Source organism: Plecotus auritus (assembly GCF_963455305.1).
Source record: "Plecotus auritus genome assembly, chromosome: 9".
NCBI classification, from domain to species: domain Eukaryota; kingdom Metazoa; phylum Chordata; class Mammalia; order Chiroptera; family Vespertilionidae; genus Plecotus; species Plecotus auritus.
The window spans coordinates 68,049,292-68,072,423 of record NC_137783.1 but is presented as its reverse complement, the minus strand read 5'-3'; the positions used below and the strand labels follow the sequence as shown (position 1 = coordinate 68,072,423).

Here is a 23,132-nt window from a genome sequence, read left to right as displayed (position 1 = left end):
ACAGGACAGTAGTTCAACAGGAGATGTCAAGTTTATGTTTTTTTTCCTAAGTATCAGGCTCCACATAAGTAAGAAATAGCTTCTGAATTTCTCGAGACTTTTTTCTGTTCTCTATAGAGTTTCCTTTGGTTTATTCTCCCCTTAAGGAATGGGGACACTACCTTTATAGCCCCATTCATTTCGAGACCTTTGCAACTTTGCATTTTACCCCCACCACCACCGCATTTTCCTAGATCTGTGGATCTGTGGTATGTATGAAAGTTTGTTGTTTGATTTGGATGTTAATATTCCAGTGATAGTAACACCGGCTAAGACATGCCATTGCTGGCAGTCAGAGGGAAGTGGGTGTGTGTTCTCTATGTGTGTGTTTCCTGACAACCCTTGAAATGCCTTTTGTAGAAGAAACTGAACCATGAGTCCCAAAAAGTACTTACAGAAGGACGAGTTTATCAGAACCGAGTTAGTATTTAATTTCAATCTCTTTGGCATCACAAATATTCTATCAACTGTGTGCATAGACTTCTTCAGACTGTGTGCACTTAGCATGGGTAAAAAGGAATCTCTCATCTCTGGGAGCCAATGGAAGCTGGGACATCCTGGAAGATGAGACTATACTAGAACAAAGAACTGGTGACATTGCTTTAATGTAAGGTCTCTTAACCAGCCAGCCTCTAACTTTTGAGATTATACATTGTCTTGGAGTAAAATTTATTAACTGGATACTTAACACAAATGACATTTATTCAAGTATAAATTATATTTATTTAAAACTTTCTAAGCCATTTTCAGAGCTGTTTTATCAGATGGATTTACTTTGCGCATTTTAAAAGGAACCCAAGTGTTTGTTTTGTAGTGATTCCTTTTGTTAATTTTCTGCCCAAGGCAGTAGGTCAGTATTTATTCCCTATCACCTTATTTCCCCTGTACCTTTTGGAGTCTGTTGATGATAGTAGTATACAGGTGTATTTTCTGATCTGCAATTTTAATACTTACTTTCCTCTTTTTTTCACTAATATTGTAATGGAGAAATGTTGTGGGATATGAGATTTAACAAGGGAATTTTGAGTTAGACTACTTCTTCTAACTTCTGTCTCAGTTTCATGAAGAGATTCCAGCTGATAGTATTTTGTACAATAAAATAAGCAATGCCTTTTTGAAGCTGCCTCACTCTGTTGGGGCTGCTATAACAAAATACCAAAGACTTGCCTTGAGTAACAGAAATTTAATTCTTTTCTCACAGTTTTGGAGGCTAGAAGTATGAGATCAGGTGCCAGCATGGTTGGGTTGTGGTGAGAGCTCTTCCCCTGGCTTGCTCTGGCTCACTCAACATATGCATTTTGTGAGGTACACAAACATGCAGTCCGTGACAGGCAAACTGTTAGCACTTGAGACATCCTGGTTTGGATACTTCAGAGTACATATTTTTAAAATTCATATATTTTTCTTTTTTTAATGTATTTTTATTGACTTTATTGGGGTGACATCCTATCTAATAAAGAGGGAATATGCTAATTGACCATCACACCCTCACAAAGATGGAGGTGCCCACAGCCAATAAGGAGGGAATATGCTAATTGCCTGTCACACCCTCAAAGATGGCAGTGCCCACAGCCACAAGATGGCGGCGCCCAGTCCCCTCAGCCCTGCCTGGGCCCCTGTTTCCGGAGTCCCCCAGTCCCCTCAGCCCCCAGTAGCCCATGGCCGGCCCGAGACGCAGGCAAGACTTTGGTGTCGGCTGCCCAGCTACCTAGGGCCGGCCCGAGGGATGACCAAACGACTGAACAAGCAGACTGCATGGCGCGACCAGGCCGATGGGGGTAGTGAGGGACGACCAAACGACTGAACAAGCAGGCTGTGTGGGGTGACCAGGCTGACGGGGTTAGTGAGGGATGACCAAACGACTGAACATCAGGCTGCGTGCGGCGACCAGGCCGGCAGGGGGGTTAGTGAGGGACGACCAAATGACTGAACAGCAGGCTGTGTGGGGCGACCAGGCTGGCGTGGGGGCTATTGTGGGTGACCAGGCCGGCAGGGGGGAGCAGTTGGGGGCAACCAGGCCGGTAGGTGGGGCAGTAAGAGGTGACCAGGCCGGCGGCGGGGGGGGGGGGCAGTTGGGGGTGACCAGGCCGGCGGGGGGGGGGGTACAGTTGGGGCAACCAGGCCGGCAGGGGGGGAAGTTGGGGGCGACCAGGCCAGCAGGGGGGGCAGTAAGAGGTGACCAGGATGGCGGGGAGGTAGTTGGGGGTGACCAGGCCAGTGGGGGGAGGGGTGCAGTTGGGGCAACCAGGCCGGCAGGGGTGCAGTTCAGGGCGATTAGGCTGGCAGTGGGGGCAGTGAGGGGTGACTAGGCCGGTGGGGGGGCAGTTGGGGGTGACCAGGCCGGCACGCAGAGGCAGTGAGGGGTGATCAGGCCGGTGGGGGGGCGGGCAGTTAGGGGTGACCATGCAGGCAGGCAGGCAGGCAAGTGGGTGAGTGATTGGGAGCCAGCAGTCCAGGATTGTGAGAGGGATGTCCGACTGCCGGCAGTCAGACATCCCCTGAGTGGTCCCGGATTGGAGAGGGTACAGGCTGGGCTGAAGGGACCCCGTCCCCCCATGCATGAATTTCGTGCACCAGGCCTCTAGTTAATAAAATTATATAGATTTCGGGTGTACAATTCTATAATACATCATCTGTATATTATTGTATTGTGTGTTCAGTATCCCATGTCAAATCTCCTTCCATTACCATTCATTCCCCCTATTACTCTCTTCTACCTCCCCCACTCTCCATCTTTTTTAAAATTTTATTTAAGCTTCTCATATATGTAAAAGGAAAAGTTCTTAGTTTGTTTCTTACTTTCACCTAGTTATTATTCTGTTTTCCTCCTCAACTTTGCAAAGAGCATTCTACAGTATGAACCTTCAATGTCCTTATAAATCATTACTTCTTAACTTCTTGAAATCTGAAATCTAAACACATACTATTGTGAAACAGCAGTTTGGGTCCCCGCGACAGACACCATCCCGGACTGCTCAGCAAGGTAAAAGCCAGTGGCACCCCAAGCACCTGCAGCTGACACCTCTGGGACAAGCTCTGTAGGGGAAGGTTGTGCAGCTCAGAATAGGAACAGTCAACGCTGAGACTCAAGGCAGACCCAGCCTCTGGGTTAAGGAGTCCCTGACCATTGGACTACTAATGGATTCAACATCTCAGATCTCCATCAGGTTGCCCAGGGCCAGAAAGGGCCAGTGACTCACATTCACCTGCACTAGAGAAGCTCCTAGGAGGCCCACGATAGACACACCAAGATCCAATGAGCCCCACAAATAGTGTAACCAAAGCACCTCTATAAGAGCTGGCACAAAGTCGGAGGGGGTGAACCTCACTGGCAGCAAGTCAGAGGGGTGATCCCTCCCACAAACAAGACATCAACAATCAAGTCCCAGTTGCAACAGGAGAGCCCAAACAGTGCACACAAGGGGCATTCCTAGAGCATCCAGCTCAGGTGAACAAAGAGACTATACCACTGGACCCTTCAAGACACTTTCTACACAAGGCCATCCCACAAAGACTGGGAGGCATAGCAGTTATACCTAATACATAGAAGCAAATACAAAGAGACAGCTAAATTGGGGATACAAAGAAACCCCCAAATGAGAGAAAAGAGGGCATCTCCAGAAAAAGAAGTAAATGAGATGGAAACAAGCAATCTATCAGACATAGAGTTCAAAACAATGGTTATCAAGATCCTAAGGAACTTAGTGCAAATTACAGCAGCAAGAAAAGGGAAATAGAGGCCATGAACAACAACCAGACAGAAATGAAGAATGATATATCTAACATCAAGAACACACTGTAAGGTATTAAGAGTAGATTTGGATGAAGCAGAGGATTAAATCAGCTACTTGGAAGATAAGATAAAAATACCAGGTGTACTGGTTGATAATGCGGATTTTTTTTCAATAGATGGAGTTACACATATGTTGATATATATGCGATTTGATATGTATGCTATTTTGTATTGATAGCAAGCTTCAAAACTTAATATGTCAAATTTTCTGAAGGTGTTAACATCATAGACATTTTTATGCTTAAAAATGTCGAATTTCATGCCAAAACAAAAGAGCATTTGCGGGAAGTTTTAATTCATTATTTTGAAGAAAAGTGCTGCTGAAAGTTATCGTATACTTCGGGAAGCTTATGGTGAACATGCTCCATCTCAAGATACTTGTGAACATTGGTTTAAATGCTTTAAAAGGGATGATTTCAAAGTGAACGACAAAGAATGTCCAGGTCAACCGAAAAAATTTGAAGACCAACCATTACAAGCATTATTGGATGAAGATATGTGTCAAACGCAAAAACAACTTGCACAAAAATTAAACGTTGCTCAGCAAACAATTTCTGATCATATACAAGCAATGGGAAAGATTTTAAAGGAAGGAAAATGGATGCCACATCAACTGAAGGAAAGACTAATGGAAAACCAAAAAGTCATCAGTAAAACGTTGCTTCAACAGCATGGAAGAAAGTCTTTTTTTGCATTGAATTGTGACTGGCGATGAAAAGTGGATTTATTTTGAGAATCCCAAACGCACAAAATCATGGGTTGATCCAGGTCAACCATCAACATCGACTGCAAGGCCAAATCGCTTCAGAGAGAAGACAATTCTCTGCATTTGGTGGGATCAGGAAGGTGTGGTGTATTATGAGCTTCTAAAACCAGGTGAAACTGTTAATACTGATCGCTACCGACAACAAATAATCAATTTGAACCACGCTTTGATCGTGAAACAACCAGAATGGGCCAGAAGACATGGCAAAGTAATTTTGCTTCATGATAATGCACCATCACACACTTCAAAACCAGTTAAAGACATATTAAAAGATATTGCCTGGGAAGTATTAACCCACCCACCGTATTCACTAGCCCTTGCTCCTTCAGATTACCACTTGTTCCAATCGATGGCACACGCACTTTCTGAGCAGCACTTCAAAACGTACAAAAGAAGTGGAAAAATGGGTCTCTGAATGGTTTGCCTCAAAACAAGAAAAGTTCTATGGGATGGTACCCACAAATTACCTGAAATATGTGGGAAATGTGTAGCTAGCGATGGACATTACTTTGAATAAAGTACTTTTGATGTTTCTCTTGAAATTATCATGTTTTCTTTGATTACAAAATCTGCATTATTAACCGGTACACCTGGTAAATACCCATTTAGAGCAGCAAATGGAAAAAAGAAATAAAAAGCAGGAAGATAGCTAAGGGAGCTCTGGGACAATATGAAATGTAATAACATTTACATTACAGGAATACACGAAGGGTAAGAGGGTGAGCAAGGAACAGAGAACCTGTTTAAAGAAATAATGACAGAAAACTGCCCCAATCTAGTGAAGGAAAATGTCACGCAAGTCCAGGAGGCACAGAGAATCCCAATCAAGATGAACGCAGAGACCTACACCTAGATACATCATAATTAAAATGGCAAATGTTAAAGACAAAGAAAGAATCTTAAAGGAATTGAGAGAGAAAATAAAATTACAAAGGAGTTCCCATTAGATTGCCAGCTGATTTATCAATGAAAACACTTTAGGCCAGGAGGGAGTGGGATAAAATCCTTGAAGTAATGAAAAGCAAGGGCCTAAATCCAAGATTACTGTATCCAGCAAGGCTATCATTTAAAATTGAAGGTGAAATCAAAAGCTTTTTAGACCAAAAAAAAGATTGATGGAGTACATTACCACCAAACCAGCAATGCAAGAAATGTTACAGGGACTGCTTTAAGAAGAAAAAAAGGAGAGAGGATCATAGCCATAAAGAAAATAAAAATGGCAATAAATAAAAACCTATCAATAATAATCTTAAATATAAATCAATTAAATGCTCCAGTCAAAAGGCATAGGGTGACTGAATGGATAAGAAAACATGACCCATATGTATATGCTGTCTACAAGATACCCACCTCAGAACAAAAGAAATACACAGACTGAGAGTAAAGGGATGGAAAAATATATTCCATGCAAATGGAAATGAAAAAAAAGCTGGGGTACCAATGCTCATATCAGTCAAAATAGACTTCAAAAGTAAGGCCATAACAAGAGACGAAGAAGGCCACTTCATAATACTACAGGGAATGATTCAACAAGAAAATAGAACCCTTATAAACATATATGCATCCAATATAGGAGCACCCAAGTACCTTAGAAAAACAAACAAACAAACAAACAACCCTCTTGATGGGCTTAAAGGAAGAGATTGACAGCAAGACTGTCATAGGAGGGGAATTCAACACCCCACTGACATTACTGGGTAGATCTTCCAGACAAAAATTTTATAAGGAAACAGAAGCCTTAAATGATACATTAGATCAGATGGATCTAACCAGTATTTACAGAATTTCATAGCAAAGCAACACAATGTACATTCTTCTCAAGTGCACATTGGATATTCTCAAAGATAGACCACATGTTAGGACACAAAACAAGTCTATACAAATTTAAGAAGAGTGATATAATATGAAACATCTTCTCGGATCACAATGACATGAAGTTAGAAATCAACTATAATAAAAAATATCAAAAACACTCAGCTACATGGAGGCTAAATAGCATGTTATTAAACAATGAATGGGTTACCAATAAGATCAAGCAAGAAACTAAAAACTTTCTGGAAACAAATGAAAATGAACGCACAACCACCCAAAACCTATGAGACACGGTGAAGGCAGTGCTAAGAGGGAAGTTCATAGCACTACACACACACCTCAAAAAACTAGAAAAAGTACTAGAAAACTAACCACACAATTTAATTAGAAGGAGAATAGCAAGAAAAGCCCAGAGGAAGTAGAAGGAAGGAAATAAAGGTCAGAGTGGAAATAAATGACTTACAGACTAAAACAGTACAAAAGATCAATAAATCTAAGAGCTGGTTCTTGAAAAGGTAAACAAGATTGAGGAACCTGTAGCAAGACTCATCAAGAAACGGAAATAAAATCAGAAATGAAAGAGGTGATATAACAAGAGACACCACAGAAATAGAAAAGATTGTAAGCAAATACTGTGCACAACTATATGCCAATAAAATTGACAATCTGGGCGAAATGGACAAATTCCTAGAAATGTACAATCTTCCAAGACTCAATCAGGAAGAATCAGAAAACCTGAGTAGGCCAGTAACAACTGATGAAATTGGAGTAGTTATTTAAAATCTTCCAGCCAATGAAAGTCCTGGACCAGATGGATTTACAGGTGAATTTTACCAAACATTCAGAGAAGAAATAACACCTATCTTCCTCAAACTATTAAAAAATATTCAAGAGAAAGGAACACTTCCAAGTTCTTTTTACAAAGCCAGCATTATCCTACCAAAACCAGATAAAGACACTACAAAGAAAAAATTATAGATCAATATCCCTGATGAACACAGATGCTAAAATCCTCAACAAAATATTAATAAATCGGATCCAGCAATCTATAATAATAAAAGCGTAATATGCTAATTAGGCTGGATGTTCTTCTGGGACAAAGCTGGGGCTGCAGCCCCAGGATCGAGGCAGCTGCCACAGCTGCGAGGGAGGGTTTGAGGCAGCTGGGGCTGCGAAGGCCTACTCCTGCATGAATTTCATGCGTCAGGCCTCTAGTATATTAAAAAGATCATACACCATGGTCAAGTGGGTTTTATTCCGGCGATGTAAGGTTCGTACAATATTCACAAAACAAATGTGATACATCACATAAACAAATTGAAAGATATAAACCACATGATCATAACAATAGTTGCAGAAAAATCATTTGACAAAATCCAGCACCCATTTTTGATAAATATAGTAAAGTGGGAATAGAGAAATTATACTTAAATATAATAAAGGCCACATATGACAAGCCAACAGCCAACATCATACTCAATGGACAAAACTAAACGTGTTTCCATAAGAATAGGAACAAGACTAGAATGTCCATTTTCACCACTCTCATTCAACATAATACTGGAAGTGCTAGCCACAGCAATCAGACAAGAAGAGATAAAAGGCATCCAGATTGGAAAGGAGGATGTAAAACTGTCATTGTTCACAGATGACATTATATTGTGCATAGAAAACCCTAATGACTCCACCAGGAAAATACTAGGCTTAATAAATGAATTTAGCAATGTAGCAGGATACAAAATCAACATCCACAAATCTATTGCATTTTTATACACCAGTAATGAACTCTCAGAAAGAGAAACTAAAAAAGCAATCTCATTTACCATTGCAACAACAACAAAAAATAAGATACCTTGGAATAAACTTAACCAAGGAGGTAAAAGACCTGTACTTGGAAAACTATAGGACATTGAAAAATCAAACAGAGGAAGACACAAATAAATTGAAGCATATACCATGTTCATGGATTGGAAGAATTAATATCATTAAAATGTCTATACTACTGAAAGCAATCTATGGATTCAGTGCAATCCCTATTAAAATACCAATGGCATACTTCACAGACCTAGAACAAATATTTCAAAAATTTATATAGAACCATAAAATACCCTGAATAGCTGCAGTAATCTTGAGAAAGAAGAACAAAGTAGGAGGGATCACAATACTGGATATCAAATTACACTACAAAGCCATTATTAACAAAACATCCTTGTACTGGCACAAGAATAGGCATATAGACCAATGAATCAGAACAGAGACCCCAGAAATTGACCCAAGCCATTAGGCTCAATTAATATTTGACAAAGGAGGCAAAAACATACAATGGAGAAGAGTTTCTTCATCGAATGGTACTGGGAAAACCAGACAGATACATGCAAGATGAAACTAGACCACCAGGTTACACCATACACAAGAATAAACTCAAAATGGATAAAAGACTTAAATATAAGGCATGAAACCATAAAAATCTTAGGGGAGAACATGGTAAAATCTCTGACATGTCACATAGCAATATACTTATGGATACATCCTGTAGGGCAAAAGAAACGAAGGAAAAAATAAACAAATGGGACTACATCAAAATAAAAAGCTTCTGCACAGCAAAAGAAACCACCATCAAGATGAGAAGGGAACCCACTGAATGGGAGAACATATTTGCCAATGATAAATCTGATAAGGGGTTAATATCCAAAATATATAAAGTACTCATACAACTCAACAAAAGGAAGACAAGCAATCCAATTAGAAAATGGGCAGAAAACTTGAATAGACATTTTCCCAAAGAGGACATACAAATAGGTAAGAGACATGAAAAAATGCCCAAAGTTACTAATCAGAGATACGTAAATTAAAATCACAATGAGATACCACCTCACACCTGTCAGAATGGCTATCATTCAAAAAACAAGTGCTGGCAAGGATATGGAGAAAAGGGAACACTAGTTCACTGCTGGTGGGAATGCAAACTGGTGCAGCCACTATGGAAAATAGTAGGGAGTTTCCTCAAAATATTAAAAATGGAACTTCCATTTGATCCAGTGATCCCACTTCTTGGAATATATCCTAAAACCCCCAAAATACCAATCAGAAAGAATATATGCACCCCTATGTTCATAGGTGTGTTATTTATAATAGCTAAGATTTGGAAACAGCGCAAGTGCCTATCAGTAGATGAGTGGATAAAAAAGCTGTGGGACGTTTACACGATGGAAATGCTATGCAGCTGTAAAAAAAAAAGAGGGATCTCTTACCCTTTGGGACAGCATGGATGGACCTGGAAAATACGCTAAGCAAAACAAGACAGACTGATAAAGACAAATGTCATATAATCTAACTTATTTGTGGAATCGACTGAACAAAATGAATTGACCGACAAAATAAGACCCGAAGCATGGAGGCATGGAACAGGCTGACATACCTCGATGTGGGGGTGGGAGGAGGAGAAGAGATAAATCAAAGGACTTACATACTTAAAAGTATAGCCCATGTACATAGGCAGTAGGGTAGTGAAGACTTGGAGGGGTGGGTAGGGGTGGTTGGGAAGATGGGGGTAGAAGGGGAAAGGTGAGATATTTGTAATACTATCTATAATAATAAAAGGGTAATATGCTAATTAGACTAGACAGCCAAACGACCTTCTGGATGTCTTTCCAGACGCCCTTCTGGATGAAGCCATGGTGCTACGGCAGTGTGGGGGCGGTGTCCGAGGCAGAGGCGGATAAGACGATGAGGCAGGCAGGCGAGCAGTTAGGGGTGGTCAGGCAGGCAGGCAGAGGGGTTAGGGACAATGAGGCAGGCAGGCAGGCAGGCAGGCATGCGAGTGGTTAGGGGTGATCAGGCAGGCAGGCAGGCAAGTGGTTAGGGGCGATCAGGCAGGCAGGCAGAAGCAGTTAGGGGCAATCGGGCAGGCAGGTGAGTAGTTAGGGATGATCAGGCAGGCAGGCAGAGTGTTTAGGGGTAATCAAGCAGGCAGGCGAGTGGTTAAGGGTGATCAGGCAGGCAGGCAAAGTGTTTAGGGGCGATCAGGCAGGCAGGCGAGTGGTTAGGGGCGATCAGGCAGGCAGGCGAGTGGTAGGGGTGATCAGGCAGGCAAGCAGAGTGTTTAGGGGTGATCAAGCAGGCAGGTGAATGGTTAGGGGCCGTCAGGCAGGCAGGCAAGCAGTTAGGGGTGATCAGGCAGGCAGGAGAGGGGTTAGGGGCGATCAGGCAGGCAGGCGAGCAGTTAGGGGCATTCAGGCAGGCAGGTGAGTGTTTAGGGGTGATCAGGCAGGCAGAGGTGGTTAGGGGCAATCAGGCAGGCAGGTGAGTGGTTAGGGGCAAATCAGGCAGGCAGGTGAGAGTTTAGGAGCCAGCGGTCCGGGATTACACAGGGATCGGGCCTAAAAGGGCAGTCTGACATTCCCTGAGGGGTCCTGGATTGCGAGAGGGTGCAGGCCGGGCTGAGGGATACCCCTCTCTCCCGTGCATGAATTTCGTGCACCGGGCTTCTAGTCAACAATAAAAAATATATTTTAAAAAATAAGTAAACACATACTATCTGGAAGGTAAACTAAAATATTTGACTTGAAAATCTATGAAGTTATTCTCAGTTTTCACCTTCTCTCTGAATCATTTGACAATGCTGATACCTTTTCTTTGGTTTCTGTAATATTGTATTAACCTGGTTCCTTTCTCTCTATAATTTTGTCTTTTCTTTACTGATTGCTGTTCCCTATTGCAAATCTAGACATGACCTGAGTTTCTGTCCCTGATATTGCTTTTACCAGTTTTATATTTTTAACTTTTTTGAGCACTTTCTCTCTGTCCTTCAAATTCAGAATGACAAGCTGAAATTCATCATTTTTCATCATGGCTAGAAATCAGTTTTCCTGATTCTTTCAGTGGCACTGTCATTCTTTTGTTAACTTTGTCTTACTTTTTTATAGTTATCTTTGACTTCTCCCTTTACCTTGTCCTCTCTAGTCAACTGTCTGTGAGGTCCCATTGATTGTACTGTCACATTATTTTTCATCCCTTACTATTTCGTTGCATCCTCACTGCTTTGTTCAGTTTTTCATCTTCTCATTAGAATATATTTTTTAAAATATATTTTTATTGATTTCAGAGAGGGAGAGAGAGATAGAAACATCAGTGATGTAAGGGAATCATTGATCAGTTGCCTCCTGCACGCCTCCTACTGGGGATCGAGCCAGCAACTCAGGCGTGTGCCCTTGACTGGAATCGAACCCGGAACCCTTCAGTCTGCAGGCTGACACTCTATCTACTGAGGACACCAGCTAGGGCTAGAATATTTTAATAGACTCATAACTTTCGTTCACTTTGATTTCACATTGATTCACTTCTCCATTCTTACATATTTTGTAAGATTAGTATTACTAAACTCAGGATCTGGGCATTCATTTGCTAGGAAGTACAAATAGTTTTTAAGATATACTATAATTTGTTTACAGTTTATAATCCTACCTTAATTTACTATTCACCTAAATGTACTACACTCTTCCAAAATTTCATTTCTGGAATATGGCTTCATAGTCTTTCTTTATTCATGCCATTCCCAAAGTCTTGAAAGGTTTACCCACTATAACTTCCCATTAGAACTCTCTTCATCCTTCAGGCCCATTTCAAATATTGCCTTCTTCTTAGGAGTTCCCTAGAGTTGTTCAGCTGTTTTTGTTGTCTGAGTTTTAACATCCTGCGTTGTATCTAGTTATTTGTACTTATATTTGTCTTCATGTCTCCCACAATGCTTGACACACTAGAGGCACTCATTCAGTTTTGATTGAGTGATTGTTGAAAGTGGGATGAGTATTGTAGTAAAGAGAATTGGAATAAAATGTTGACTCATCTTGGATTTTTCTCCTTAAAAAGTTTAAGGTAGAAGAAAATGTAACTTAGGAAAGAGACATAACTGTCAGAGTGATAGTCAAAAGAATGAAGTTAGCATACTTGGAACTAAAGGCACCTCTTGCCAGCAGCATTGTGCATTTAGAATCCAGGAGCCTCTTAGTGAAAGGATTATCTGAGGTCTTACTCATAAAATAACGAGCTCTTTTTAGGAGATTGCACATGGTTTTTCTCCTCACCCTTCCCTGAAGCTAATTTTGAAGACATGAGACTTAGAGAAGTTTGATCATGTAATAAAATCAAAGGTGAAAAAAAAGGTGCTTTCACTAAAGTAAATGTGGTATGGAAGGTTAACATGTTGCCTGGCATATTTAACACTCCATTTTCATTAATTTGCTGTTTGGCAGTATAGTTGTGTTCCCCCCCCGCCCCCCCCCCCTAGGAATGTGTTATAGTGAAACTTTCTCACATTTTTGAATAGTTTTTTATGACTTCTTCCCTTCCCCACTTCATAACATTACAAAGAACCTAATTTTTTTCATTTTCAAAATATAATTCTTGGTAATTATCTTTTTTTTTTCTTTTAATTTGTCTTTATTGTTGTATTGTAGTATTACAGATGTCCTCCTTTCCCCCCATTAACCTCCCTCCTCCCCATTCCCTTCTCTCCCCTCCCCAGGCCTTCACCCCACTATTATCTGTGCCCATGGGTTATTCATATATGCATATATGGTCTTTGATTGATCTCTTCCCTTCCCAGCACCAACTCCCCCTATTCCCTCAGAGGACCCTCAGTCTGTACCATGCTTCCATGTCTCTGGATCTACTTGGTTTGTCAGTTTATTTTGTTACGTAGATTCCACCTATGAGTGAGATCATGTGATACGTGTCTTTCTCTGACTGACTTACTTCACTTAGCATGATACTCTCCATTTCCCTCCATGCTGTCTCAAAGGGTAAGAGATCCTTCTTTTTACTGCTGCATCATATTCCATTGTAAATGCCCCTTGGCTTTTTTATTCACTCATCTGCTGATGGTCACTTGGGCTGTTTCCAGATCTTGGCTTTTGCATCTCTCTGATGATTAGTGATGCTGAACATTTCTTCATGTCTCTGGGCCTTTTGTATGTCCTCTTTGGAGAAGTCTTCTCCCCATTTTTTTTTTTTTTTAAATTGGATTGTCTTCCTTTTGTTGAGTTGTATGAGTACTTTATATATTTTGGGAATTAACCCCTTATCAGATGTATCATTGGCAAATATGTTCTCCATTCAGTGGGTTCCCTTTTCATTTTGATGGTGGTTTCTTTTGCTGTGCAGAAGCTTTTTATATTGATGTAGTCCCATTTGTTTATTTTCTTCTTTGGTTTATTTTATCCTAGGCGATGTATTGGTGAAAATTTTGTTGCATGAGATGGCTGATATTTTGCTGCCTATATTTTCTTCAAGGATTTTTATGGTTTCACAACTTACATTTAAATCTTTTATTAATTTTGAGTTTATTCTTTGTATGGTGTGAGTTGGTGGTCTAGTTTCATTTTCACGTGTAGCAGTCCAGTTAGTCCAACACCATTTATTGAAGAGACTGTCTTTACTCCATTGTATATTCTTGCCTCCTTTATCAAAGATTAACTGAGCATTATGGAGTGAGTCAATTTCTGGGTTATATGTGCTGTTCTGTTGATCTGTATGCCTGTTCTTGTGCCAGTACAAGGCTGTTTTGATTCTGGTGGCTTTGTAGTATGGCTTGATATCTGGTATTGTGATCCCTCCAACTTTGTTCTTCTTTCTAAAGATTGCTGTAGCCTTTTTGGTTCCATATAAGTTTTTGGAGTGTTTGTTCTAGATCTGTGAAATATGTTGTTAGTGTTTGTTCTTGATCTGTGAAATATGCTTTTGGTATTCTACTAGAAGGCCTAGCCACAGTGATCAGACAAGAAGAAACAAACAAACAAAAAAGGCATCCAGATTGGAAAGGAAGATATAAAACTGTCATTATTTGCAGATCACATGATATAGTACATAGAAAACCCTAAAGACTCCACCAAAAAACTACTAGATTTAATAAATGATTTTGCCAAGGTAGTAGGATACAAAAGTAACACCCAGAAATTGTTAGCATTTTTATACACCAATAATGAATTTTCAGAAACAGGAACTTAAAAAACAATCCCAGTTACCATTGCAATAAAAAAATTAAGAGCCCTGGCCTGTGTGAAAAAAAAAATTATATACTTAAGAATAAACTTAACCAAGGAGGTAAAAGACCTGTACTCAGAAAACTATAGAAAGTTATGAAAAAATATGGAAGAATAAACAAGTGGAAGAAGATACCGAGTTCATGGACTGGTAGAATTAACATAATAAAAATGTCCATAGCTAGACCAAAGCAGTCTATAAATTCAGTGCAATCCCCATTAAAATACCAACAGCATAGTTCACAGACCTAGAACAAACACTCCAGACATTTATATGGTATTTATCTTTTGATTAAAGAGTAATCTTTTTATGTTGGTTTCACTTACTACATCATTCTAAAAGGGAAAAAAAGTCCTTTGTTAGAAAAAGAAAATGAAATTTAGGAAAGAATAGTGTTTACTAAATTTGATAAAACATCTTTATTTCACAGATGTCATAAAACCAGATATCTGTTACTAGCTTCCAGGTGAAATATCATACTTTAAAGAAAACAGGCAATAAAAAATGTGTTATAAGTAGAGGAGTTATTTTATGTTTGTAACTAATTATTTGTAACTAGAGTTATTTAGATGGGAATCAAATTATTTTAATTAGAATTTAGCCAGTGTCCTTATAGGAGTATTTCTCTACTTTGCATAGTTTTCAGATCTATGATATTACTTTTTCTTAAAAAGTGACTGGATATGATTTATTTAAAATATATTTTATGTAAAATACATTCAGTTTTACTTAGCAAATATTCCTTGAGCAGCTATTATATGCTATTATATATACTATAAGTGATGGGATACAAAGATAAGGGGAGATTATTCCTGTTTTCTGGAAGTTCAGTCTAGTACAAAAGGAAGAATTGTAACATGTTTTGGTAAGCACAATAATAGAGATATACACTAGTTTACTAATACTTTATGTGTACCTAAAAATAGGTTGTTGTGGAAAAACCTTCATATGGCACTAAGAATGGTGAGAATGAAGATCATTATGCTAAGTTTCAAGGAAGTATAAGCTTATTATTTCACTGCTAAATCCTTTTTCTGCCTGTCTTCATGCAAACTGCTTGCATTCAGCTGATAGTAATGTAAGTTTGTGACCTTATAAAAATTCATATTGAAAGATAAACACATTTATATGGTAATTATAGTTAATAATATGTATACTAGACAATAGGGATTTAGCAAAACAAACCAACAAACAAACCATGGACTGTATGTGTTTGTTAAAATCAGGAAAAATAGAAATTAATTTTGAAAATGGCTCTTTTGGAGTTAGGAGCCCATTTTTATTTTTTATTTTTTATTTTTTTAAAATAACATACAGGGCCTGTCATCTGTACCAGCCTCTGACTCTTAGTAGGACATTGTCCTGTCTCCCTATTTGTTTCTCTGCTGTTCTCCATGCCAAGATTTGAGTTTTTTTGAGAGCATACTTCTGTAGTTTTGTATTCCTCACAACATCTATAGACTGCAATATTAAATAGCTAGTAGATAATCAATACAAATTTGCTAAAATAAAGAAGTGGATTTTTTTTCCAAAAGGGACATTTCAAAGTTGTCATAATTTAGTCAGTATTAGTGATTTCAGTGTTAAGGGTGCATTTATTCTGTGCAGTGGGTTAAAACAATTTTTGGTCTACAACAAGTAGAAAGAACATCACGCTCAAGAAAAAACATTTATTTTATTTTGAATGAGAAGGAACATAATAGAACTAAGCATCTGAGAGGCTGGATTTCTGAATTTTGAATGATATGGCAGCTTAGTTTTCAGTTAATTTTAAGTTTATGCAGATGGCATAGATTAATAGGACAGAATAGTATCATTAGTTTGAATTTCATAGGTTCTTAATTGGCTGTATATATAAGGTATGTTTCCTTTTGTATTAGTCTAGTAATCTACACTAAAAAAAAAGAGAAAGATGCAAATTGACTGTACCTTCGCGACTGCCACCGCCAATCAGGAGTGAGTATGCAAATTAACCCAACAAAAATGGAAGGTTAATTTGCATGCGCAGGTGCCGAGCGGCCGGGGGCGACTACACTGGCATTCCGCACTGCTCCAGCCGCTCAGGGCCTCTGGGCAGCGTGGGAAGGCGGGGCCAGAGCGGAAAGAGGCGGCTCTGGGGCTGGAGTGGAAAGGAGGTGCCAGTAGCCAGGGAAAGGAAGGCCCATTCTTGCATGAATCTTTGTGCATCGGGCTTCTAGTTCTTATATATTAAAAGACATCAGATTCTTAGGTTAGCAGATGTCATAATAATACATGGACAATGTAGTGGGTTTGGGGAGAACTGACAGGGGACTAGGGTGTGCACATTGTTCTTTCTCCTTTTTCTCTTTATCCTTTGTTCTCCATCTTTTTAAAAAAAATATATTTCCATTGATTTCAGAGAGAAAGGGAGAGGAAGAGAGAGATAGAAACATCATTGATGAGAGGGAATCATTGATTGGCTGACTCCTGCACGTTAGACCGAGCCCACAACCCAGGAATGTGCCCTTGACCAGAATCGAACCTGGGACCTTTGGGTCTGCAGGCCGACGCTCTATCCACTGAGCCAAACTGGCTAGGGCCTCCATATTCTCCTTTTGATGTAGAATTAAAGGGAAAGTTACCAGACTGAACAATTTTGAATTGGAGAAAACAGATTTGCAGTATTTTGAGGGAATCCTGTTGTATTTACTCAACCCTTAACAGTCTGTTTGCTAAAGTTGACTGTGTGTACTGGTATTTTTTTCCCCTCTTAGATCACCTCCCTTTCCGAGTTTCCATCCTTTCCCTAGACTCTTCTACTTACCCAGTTTTCATTCATTTATTAGCAATTTTTTAAAAAAAGTTTTTCCTATACCAGACAAAGGTCCTGACATAAGACTGTAACAAAATAGAGCCCCTGTCCTTTTCCTTGGAGCATATACTCTGAGGAAAGGACAAGACAAATATAAATCAGATGGCACTGTGGGGTAACCAGAGGTTCAGGAGGGCTATAGGGACTCCCCTCCCCCAGTCTGGATCGCCTGAAAAGGCTTCTAAGAGGAGGTGATTTGTTTCTCGTAGCTTTTCTATTGTCTCTCATCTTCTGATGTTACCTATTCCTAGAAGCCCTGCTCTGTTAAATTTTCTTCTCTCTTCCTGCCCCATTTAAAACTAATTTGCTTATCTGTTAAAACAAAGTAAAATTTAGACAAAGACATAAATGAGGGTTGATCCTTTTAAAGGAGAAATTGCAAAAATGATAGGAGTTAGTTAACATACAGGTGTTAATTGGTTTTTAACTGATAGCTATATATCTGATGAGGAAAGTCCAAAGGCAACTTACCTTCAATCATAATAAAACTAGAGGCCCAGGGCATGAAATCATGCATGAGTAGGGTTCCTAGGCCTGGCTGGCGATTAGGGCCAATTGGCCTTCTGGCTACTGGCCGAGGCCTTCCTTCCCTGGCTGCCAGCTGGGCCTTCTTTCATTCCGTACTGCCCCCTGGTGGTCACCGCATGTCATAGCAAGTGATCGAACTCCTGGTCTCCCGGTTGAACTCCCGAGGGGACACTTTGCATATTATGTTAGCCTTTTATATCCATAGATAATACTTAACATTTATGAGCTCTTAGTATGTGTCAGGCATTAAATAATTACTTTATGTTCATTGTATTACAGTGAAATGCACAAACGTGCAAACTCTTAACCCTTACTCGCCCTCATTTTCACAAGCACCCGGTTCTCTAAAGCAGCGGTCGCCAAACCAGTGGTTCATGAAGTCTGAAAGGTTGGTGACCGCTGCTCTAAAGTGACCTGAAAATGAATCTGGGAATGGCTGAGTACAATGAACACCAAGATTAGAACCTTCAATTCACTGACTTGCAGCTCATGGGAGAACTACGGAGGTGGATATAGTATGAAGTAAGTGTGTGTGTGTGTGTGTGTGTGTGTATTCAGCATTGCAGTTGTCTTGATTTTTATTTTAAAGTCGCAATATATAATTCATTTTGAAATTTCAAGTAACTCTGGAAAGGAGGACATCGGGTATTTATGTTTTCAAAACCATATATTTTTTTAAATTACATTTATTGGGGTGACATTGGTCCACATGAACATACAGGTTTCAGGTGTGGGTTTCTTTGTGACAGGATCTGTATATGGCACCATGTGCCCACCATCCAGAGTCAGATCCCCTCTCGTCACCTCATATAGGACCGCTTCTCCGCATCCCCTCCCCTCTGGCAACCACCACACTGCTTGTGTGTGCCGCGAGTATCCGTTTTATATCCCACATGTGAGTGAGATTCTAGGGCTCTAAGCTTGTTCTGACTGACTGACTTCACTCAACATACTGTTCTCAAGGTCCCTCCATGTGGTTGCAAGTGGCACTATTTCATCCTTTCTTATGCTGAGTAGTATTCCATTGTGTATATGTCCCAGCAATCCCTCTCCTGGGTATACACCTGAAAACCTCGAAATCATGTATTCACAAAGATATAGGCGACCCTATGTTCACTGCAGCATTATTCACAGTGGCCACGACATGGAAACAGCCAAAGTGTCCTGCCATGGAGGACTGGATAAAACCATGATTTTTTAAAGCTTCCTGTAAAACACTGCTCTTAATCTATTTTGAGGTTCTCTCATTCCTATATTTGTTGTATTCTGTATTAGAAATTTATAAAGAATGCCTTTTTTCTTGTGTTTCTGTATTCATATCCATTCCATTTATAGTTTTTCCTAGCTACTTGAGGGAAGCAACATTAAGCAAAGGAAAATGGTTGATTTTGATGGGCTGTCTTCCCTCTACCCTCATTACAATTGGCTATTTTGTGGGAGTGGTAAATTCAAATGCTGTTTAGTATTTAGTAGTCTCTTGAGTTGAGTGGTAACACATTTTTTTAATGTTGAAAATCACCTTTCTTGGTGTACAATTTACATAAAGAAATAAGATATATCCATTTTAGGTGTGCAGTTCAGTAAGTTTTGACAAATGAATATACTCATGTAACCATTACCTTAATTAAGTACAGGACATTTCCATCACTCCCCAAAATTCCTTAATGTTCCTTTGCACTCATTCTCCCCATCCTGCCCCAGGCAACCACTAATCTGATTTTTGTTACTGTAGTTTAGTTTTGTCTGTTTTACATTGGAATCAAATGGTGTTCACTGTCTTTTGTATCTGCTGTCCATTGCTTAGCATTATGTTTTTGTGATTCATTTATTGCATATATGCCTAGTTCTTGTTTTATTTCCTAGTTTTGGGCTTTTATGAATAAAAAACTGTTATGAACATTTGTCTACCAGTCTTTATGTACACATGAGTTTTCATTTCTCTTGGGAATGAAATTGCTGGGTCAGATATAAATACATATTGAAATTTCTGAACTGTTTTTCAAAGTGTACCATTTACATTCCCACCGGATGTATGAACATTCTAGTTGTTCCACAGCTGTGCCAGCACTTTGTATTGTCACTCCTGTTTTCAGCCATTTCAGTTAGTGTATATGGCATCTCAGTGTGATTTTAATTTGTGTTTTTCTGATGCCTGTAGATATTGAGCACCTTGGCATGTGCTTATTATGCATTGGTATTTCCTTGTGATGTGTTTATTCAAATCTTTTGTCTCTTTTAAAGCAGCGGTCGCCAACTGGTGGTCCACGGACCACTGGTGGTCTGTGAGGTCCGAAAGGTTGGCAACCCTAGTTTAAAATGTCTTCCATTTTTAAATTGTAGAGTTTTTAAAATATGTAATTTGGATATAAACATACGTATTTGTTTTGTGAATATTTTCTCCCAGTCTGTGGCTTGCCTTTTCATTTTCTTGGTGTCTTTTAGAAGAGCAGATGTTCTAAATTTTTAGTTCAGTTTACCAGTTTTTTATTTTCTAGTTGGTACATTTTGCATCCTCAACTATCTCTGCCTACCCTAAGGTCTTGGAGATTTTTTTCTGTGTTTTTTCATGAAAATTTTTAGCTTCATGTTTAGGTCCATTATCTGCTTAAGTTAAATTTTGTATAGGGTTATGAGTTAAAATTTAAGGTTCATATTTTTCATGCTGGCATCTAGTTATTTTCTTTCATCTTCAGTAGGCTCACATACTTGTGACATTTCATTAACAGCAAGAAATCTATATAAATCTATATAAAAATATGCAGTCTTTAACATACTCTTTGTTTTGTAAAAGATCATGGCTCTGTATAAAAATCTTTATTTTGAAGAATATTTTCTAACCATTATTATACCTGCTGTTTTACAGCTGTTTATGTATTGATTTTATATGTTTTTATTGATTTTAAAGAGGAAGGGAGAGGGATAGAAACATCCATTGGCTACCTCCTGCATGTCCCCTACTGGGGATCAAGCCACAACTTGGCCTTGTGCTCTGACTTGGAATCGAACCAGTGACCTCTGATGCATGAGATGATTCTCAACTAACTGAGCCATACCAGCTAGGGCTGTATATTAATTTTTGGTGAAATGATTAGATTCTGTAAAACTGAAAGTATGTATTGAGTCTTTGGTTAACACAGAGTTGAAGATCTTCATATCTGATCCATAATAAAAGAGCTGGGCACTAATCAGGCTTCTTCCGTCATGGGACATCCCTATCCTTTGACGGGGTCCTCTTCCTCTCACCTTGCCTTGACAATTTCCATTTGCTGTTTAACTGGAAGGAAAATAAATGCTCCTGGAGGAGTCAGGTCAGTATATGAAAGAGATAAAAGAGTTGCTGAAGCTCACAGATTCTTTATCTTTTCTACTTTTTTCTCTTTTCTGTTTATTTTTTCTTTGAGCCAAGGTTTTTCTGCCCTTTGTAGCTTTCCCTTTTTTTTCTTTCTTTTGGGAGAAAAGTGGCAGGAGCTCTGCATGCACCTTCTTTCTTTATATAGTCTGTGTTTCTGAGTATATTTCCCTAAGAGGGAGATTGGATTTCTCTAGAACAGAGGTGGGCAAACTTTTTGACTCGAGGGCCACAATGGGTTCTTAAACTGGACCGGAGGGCCGGAACAAAAGCATGGATGGAGTGTTTGTGTGAACTAATATAAATTCAAAGTAAAGGAGCGGAGGGGAGAGCAAGAGAACCCTCCGCTCTTTCGGCTCCGTGGGCCGGATGGAACAGCCGAACGGGCCGGATCCGGCCCGCGGACCGTAGTTTGCCCACGGCTGCTCTAGAATTTACTATGGGCTGTTTCTAGCTTAATGTCCTAAAATGTTTTGGTTGTGCGTTTTTTTGTTTGTTGTTGTGTTTTTGTTTTTTTTTGGGGGGGGGGTGGTGGTGGTTAAGAGCACCAAAACATAGGGTGGTAGGGGAGGATTTTATATTACCAATAATAGCATAGATGTGAATGGGTATTTCTTATAACTGTCTCCTCTCCAATACTTCCTCTTTCCAGTTTGCCAGAGCTGTTGTTAATCTTGGACCCATTCCACGCTACCTCTCCAGTGAGAGACCAATATATATGACTTTGTGATGTTCTTATGTTTGTTTTGTTCATGGGGTCAGTGCTCTTGTTTTATATATGGGTTTCATGTGCTACCTTGTATTTCTCCAGAAAGAATACAGTTCATTGCTACTATGTAATTATTATCTTTTTTCTCTTTGTTTTTCTCTTCCTTCTCTCTGTTCTGTGATTCCTGTGCAGGTCTTGTTCAGCGCTGTGTGATCATCCAGAAGGGTGACAATGGATTTGGGCTGACGGTCAGTGGAGACAACCCAGTCTTCGTACAGTCTGTCAAAGAAGGCAAGGCATTTTAAAACTGTCTTGTCACTCGAGCGCAGAGTATGAACAGAAAAGTACAAATAAAATCTGTTGCCCAGAATAACACAGTCATATACAGTGCAGGTTATATAGCCATGGTGCTAGATTTGTCTTTAGTATCGTAGTTTTAGGCATGAATTCCCCCAGTTGGTTTTCTTTGCACTTTATAGTTTTAGAAATCATAGTACTCTGTGTCGTGATACTTTATGCATCATCACTTACAGAAGTTTGTTGAATATTATTTCTTTAGAGATGTTTTGTAGAGACAGATTAAGCAGATGGTTATAGGTTCAAAAATATCCTTTTTCCAAAACAGCAACAGTATCTTTTACTGCTATTACCATATATTGAATACTTACTTCATGCTGGGTGCTGTGACTTGAGGTAGTATTTTTATCTCCTGTTTTATAGGAGATATTGAGGCTTAGAGTAAAAAACATAAAAGCAGTCCAAGGTCACACAGCTAGTGAGTGGCAGGGGCAGCATTTGAACCTAAGTCTGTCTGACTTGACAGCCTGTGTTCGTGAGCACTTCGTTATGTTCCTCTCTTTCAAGAACATGTCAATCAATGCCAATGAGTTACATTTTAATTAGTTTCTCTTACAGATGGAGCAGCCATGCGGGCTGGAGTACAGACAGGTGATCGAATCATCAAGGTAAGGAAACAACCACTATAGAATTTATGGTAGAATTAAAAAAAAAAACCACAGCATATATTAGCCATATTTTTATTTTTCTCACTTGGATTTTTGTAAAACACAGCACATTACATATGTTGGATTTGTGGTCTATAAAAACTCACTTTAAAAAAATTAATATTATCCTATACTGAAAGGCATAAAAAGGGCTTGAATAAATGGAGTAATACATGTTCCTGGATAGGAATGTAATTCACTGTTGTAAAGATCATTTCTCTCCATATTATTTTTTAACAAGTAATTCTCATTAAAATAT

The 23,132-nt window shown here is 39.3% G+C and overlaps 1 protein-coding gene across 3 annotated transcripts in view; it reads left to right on the top strand.

Annotated features, from left to right (window-relative positions):
• The window catches only part of ARHGEF12 (Rho guanine nucleotide exchange factor 12), a 230,774-nt gene that overhangs the window by 77,216 nt on the left and 130,426 nt on the right, over positions 1-23,132 (top strand). For all 3 annotated transcript variants that reach the window (XM_080687470.1, XM_080687471.1, XM_080687469.1), the window contains 2 exons: positions 22,062-22,160; positions 22,785-22,834. In XM_080687470.1, coding sequence (XP_080543596.1) covers positions 22,062-22,160; positions 22,785-22,834 — 149 coding nt within the window. The remainder of the gene's footprint in view (positions 1-22,061; positions 22,161-22,784; positions 22,835-23,132) is intronic.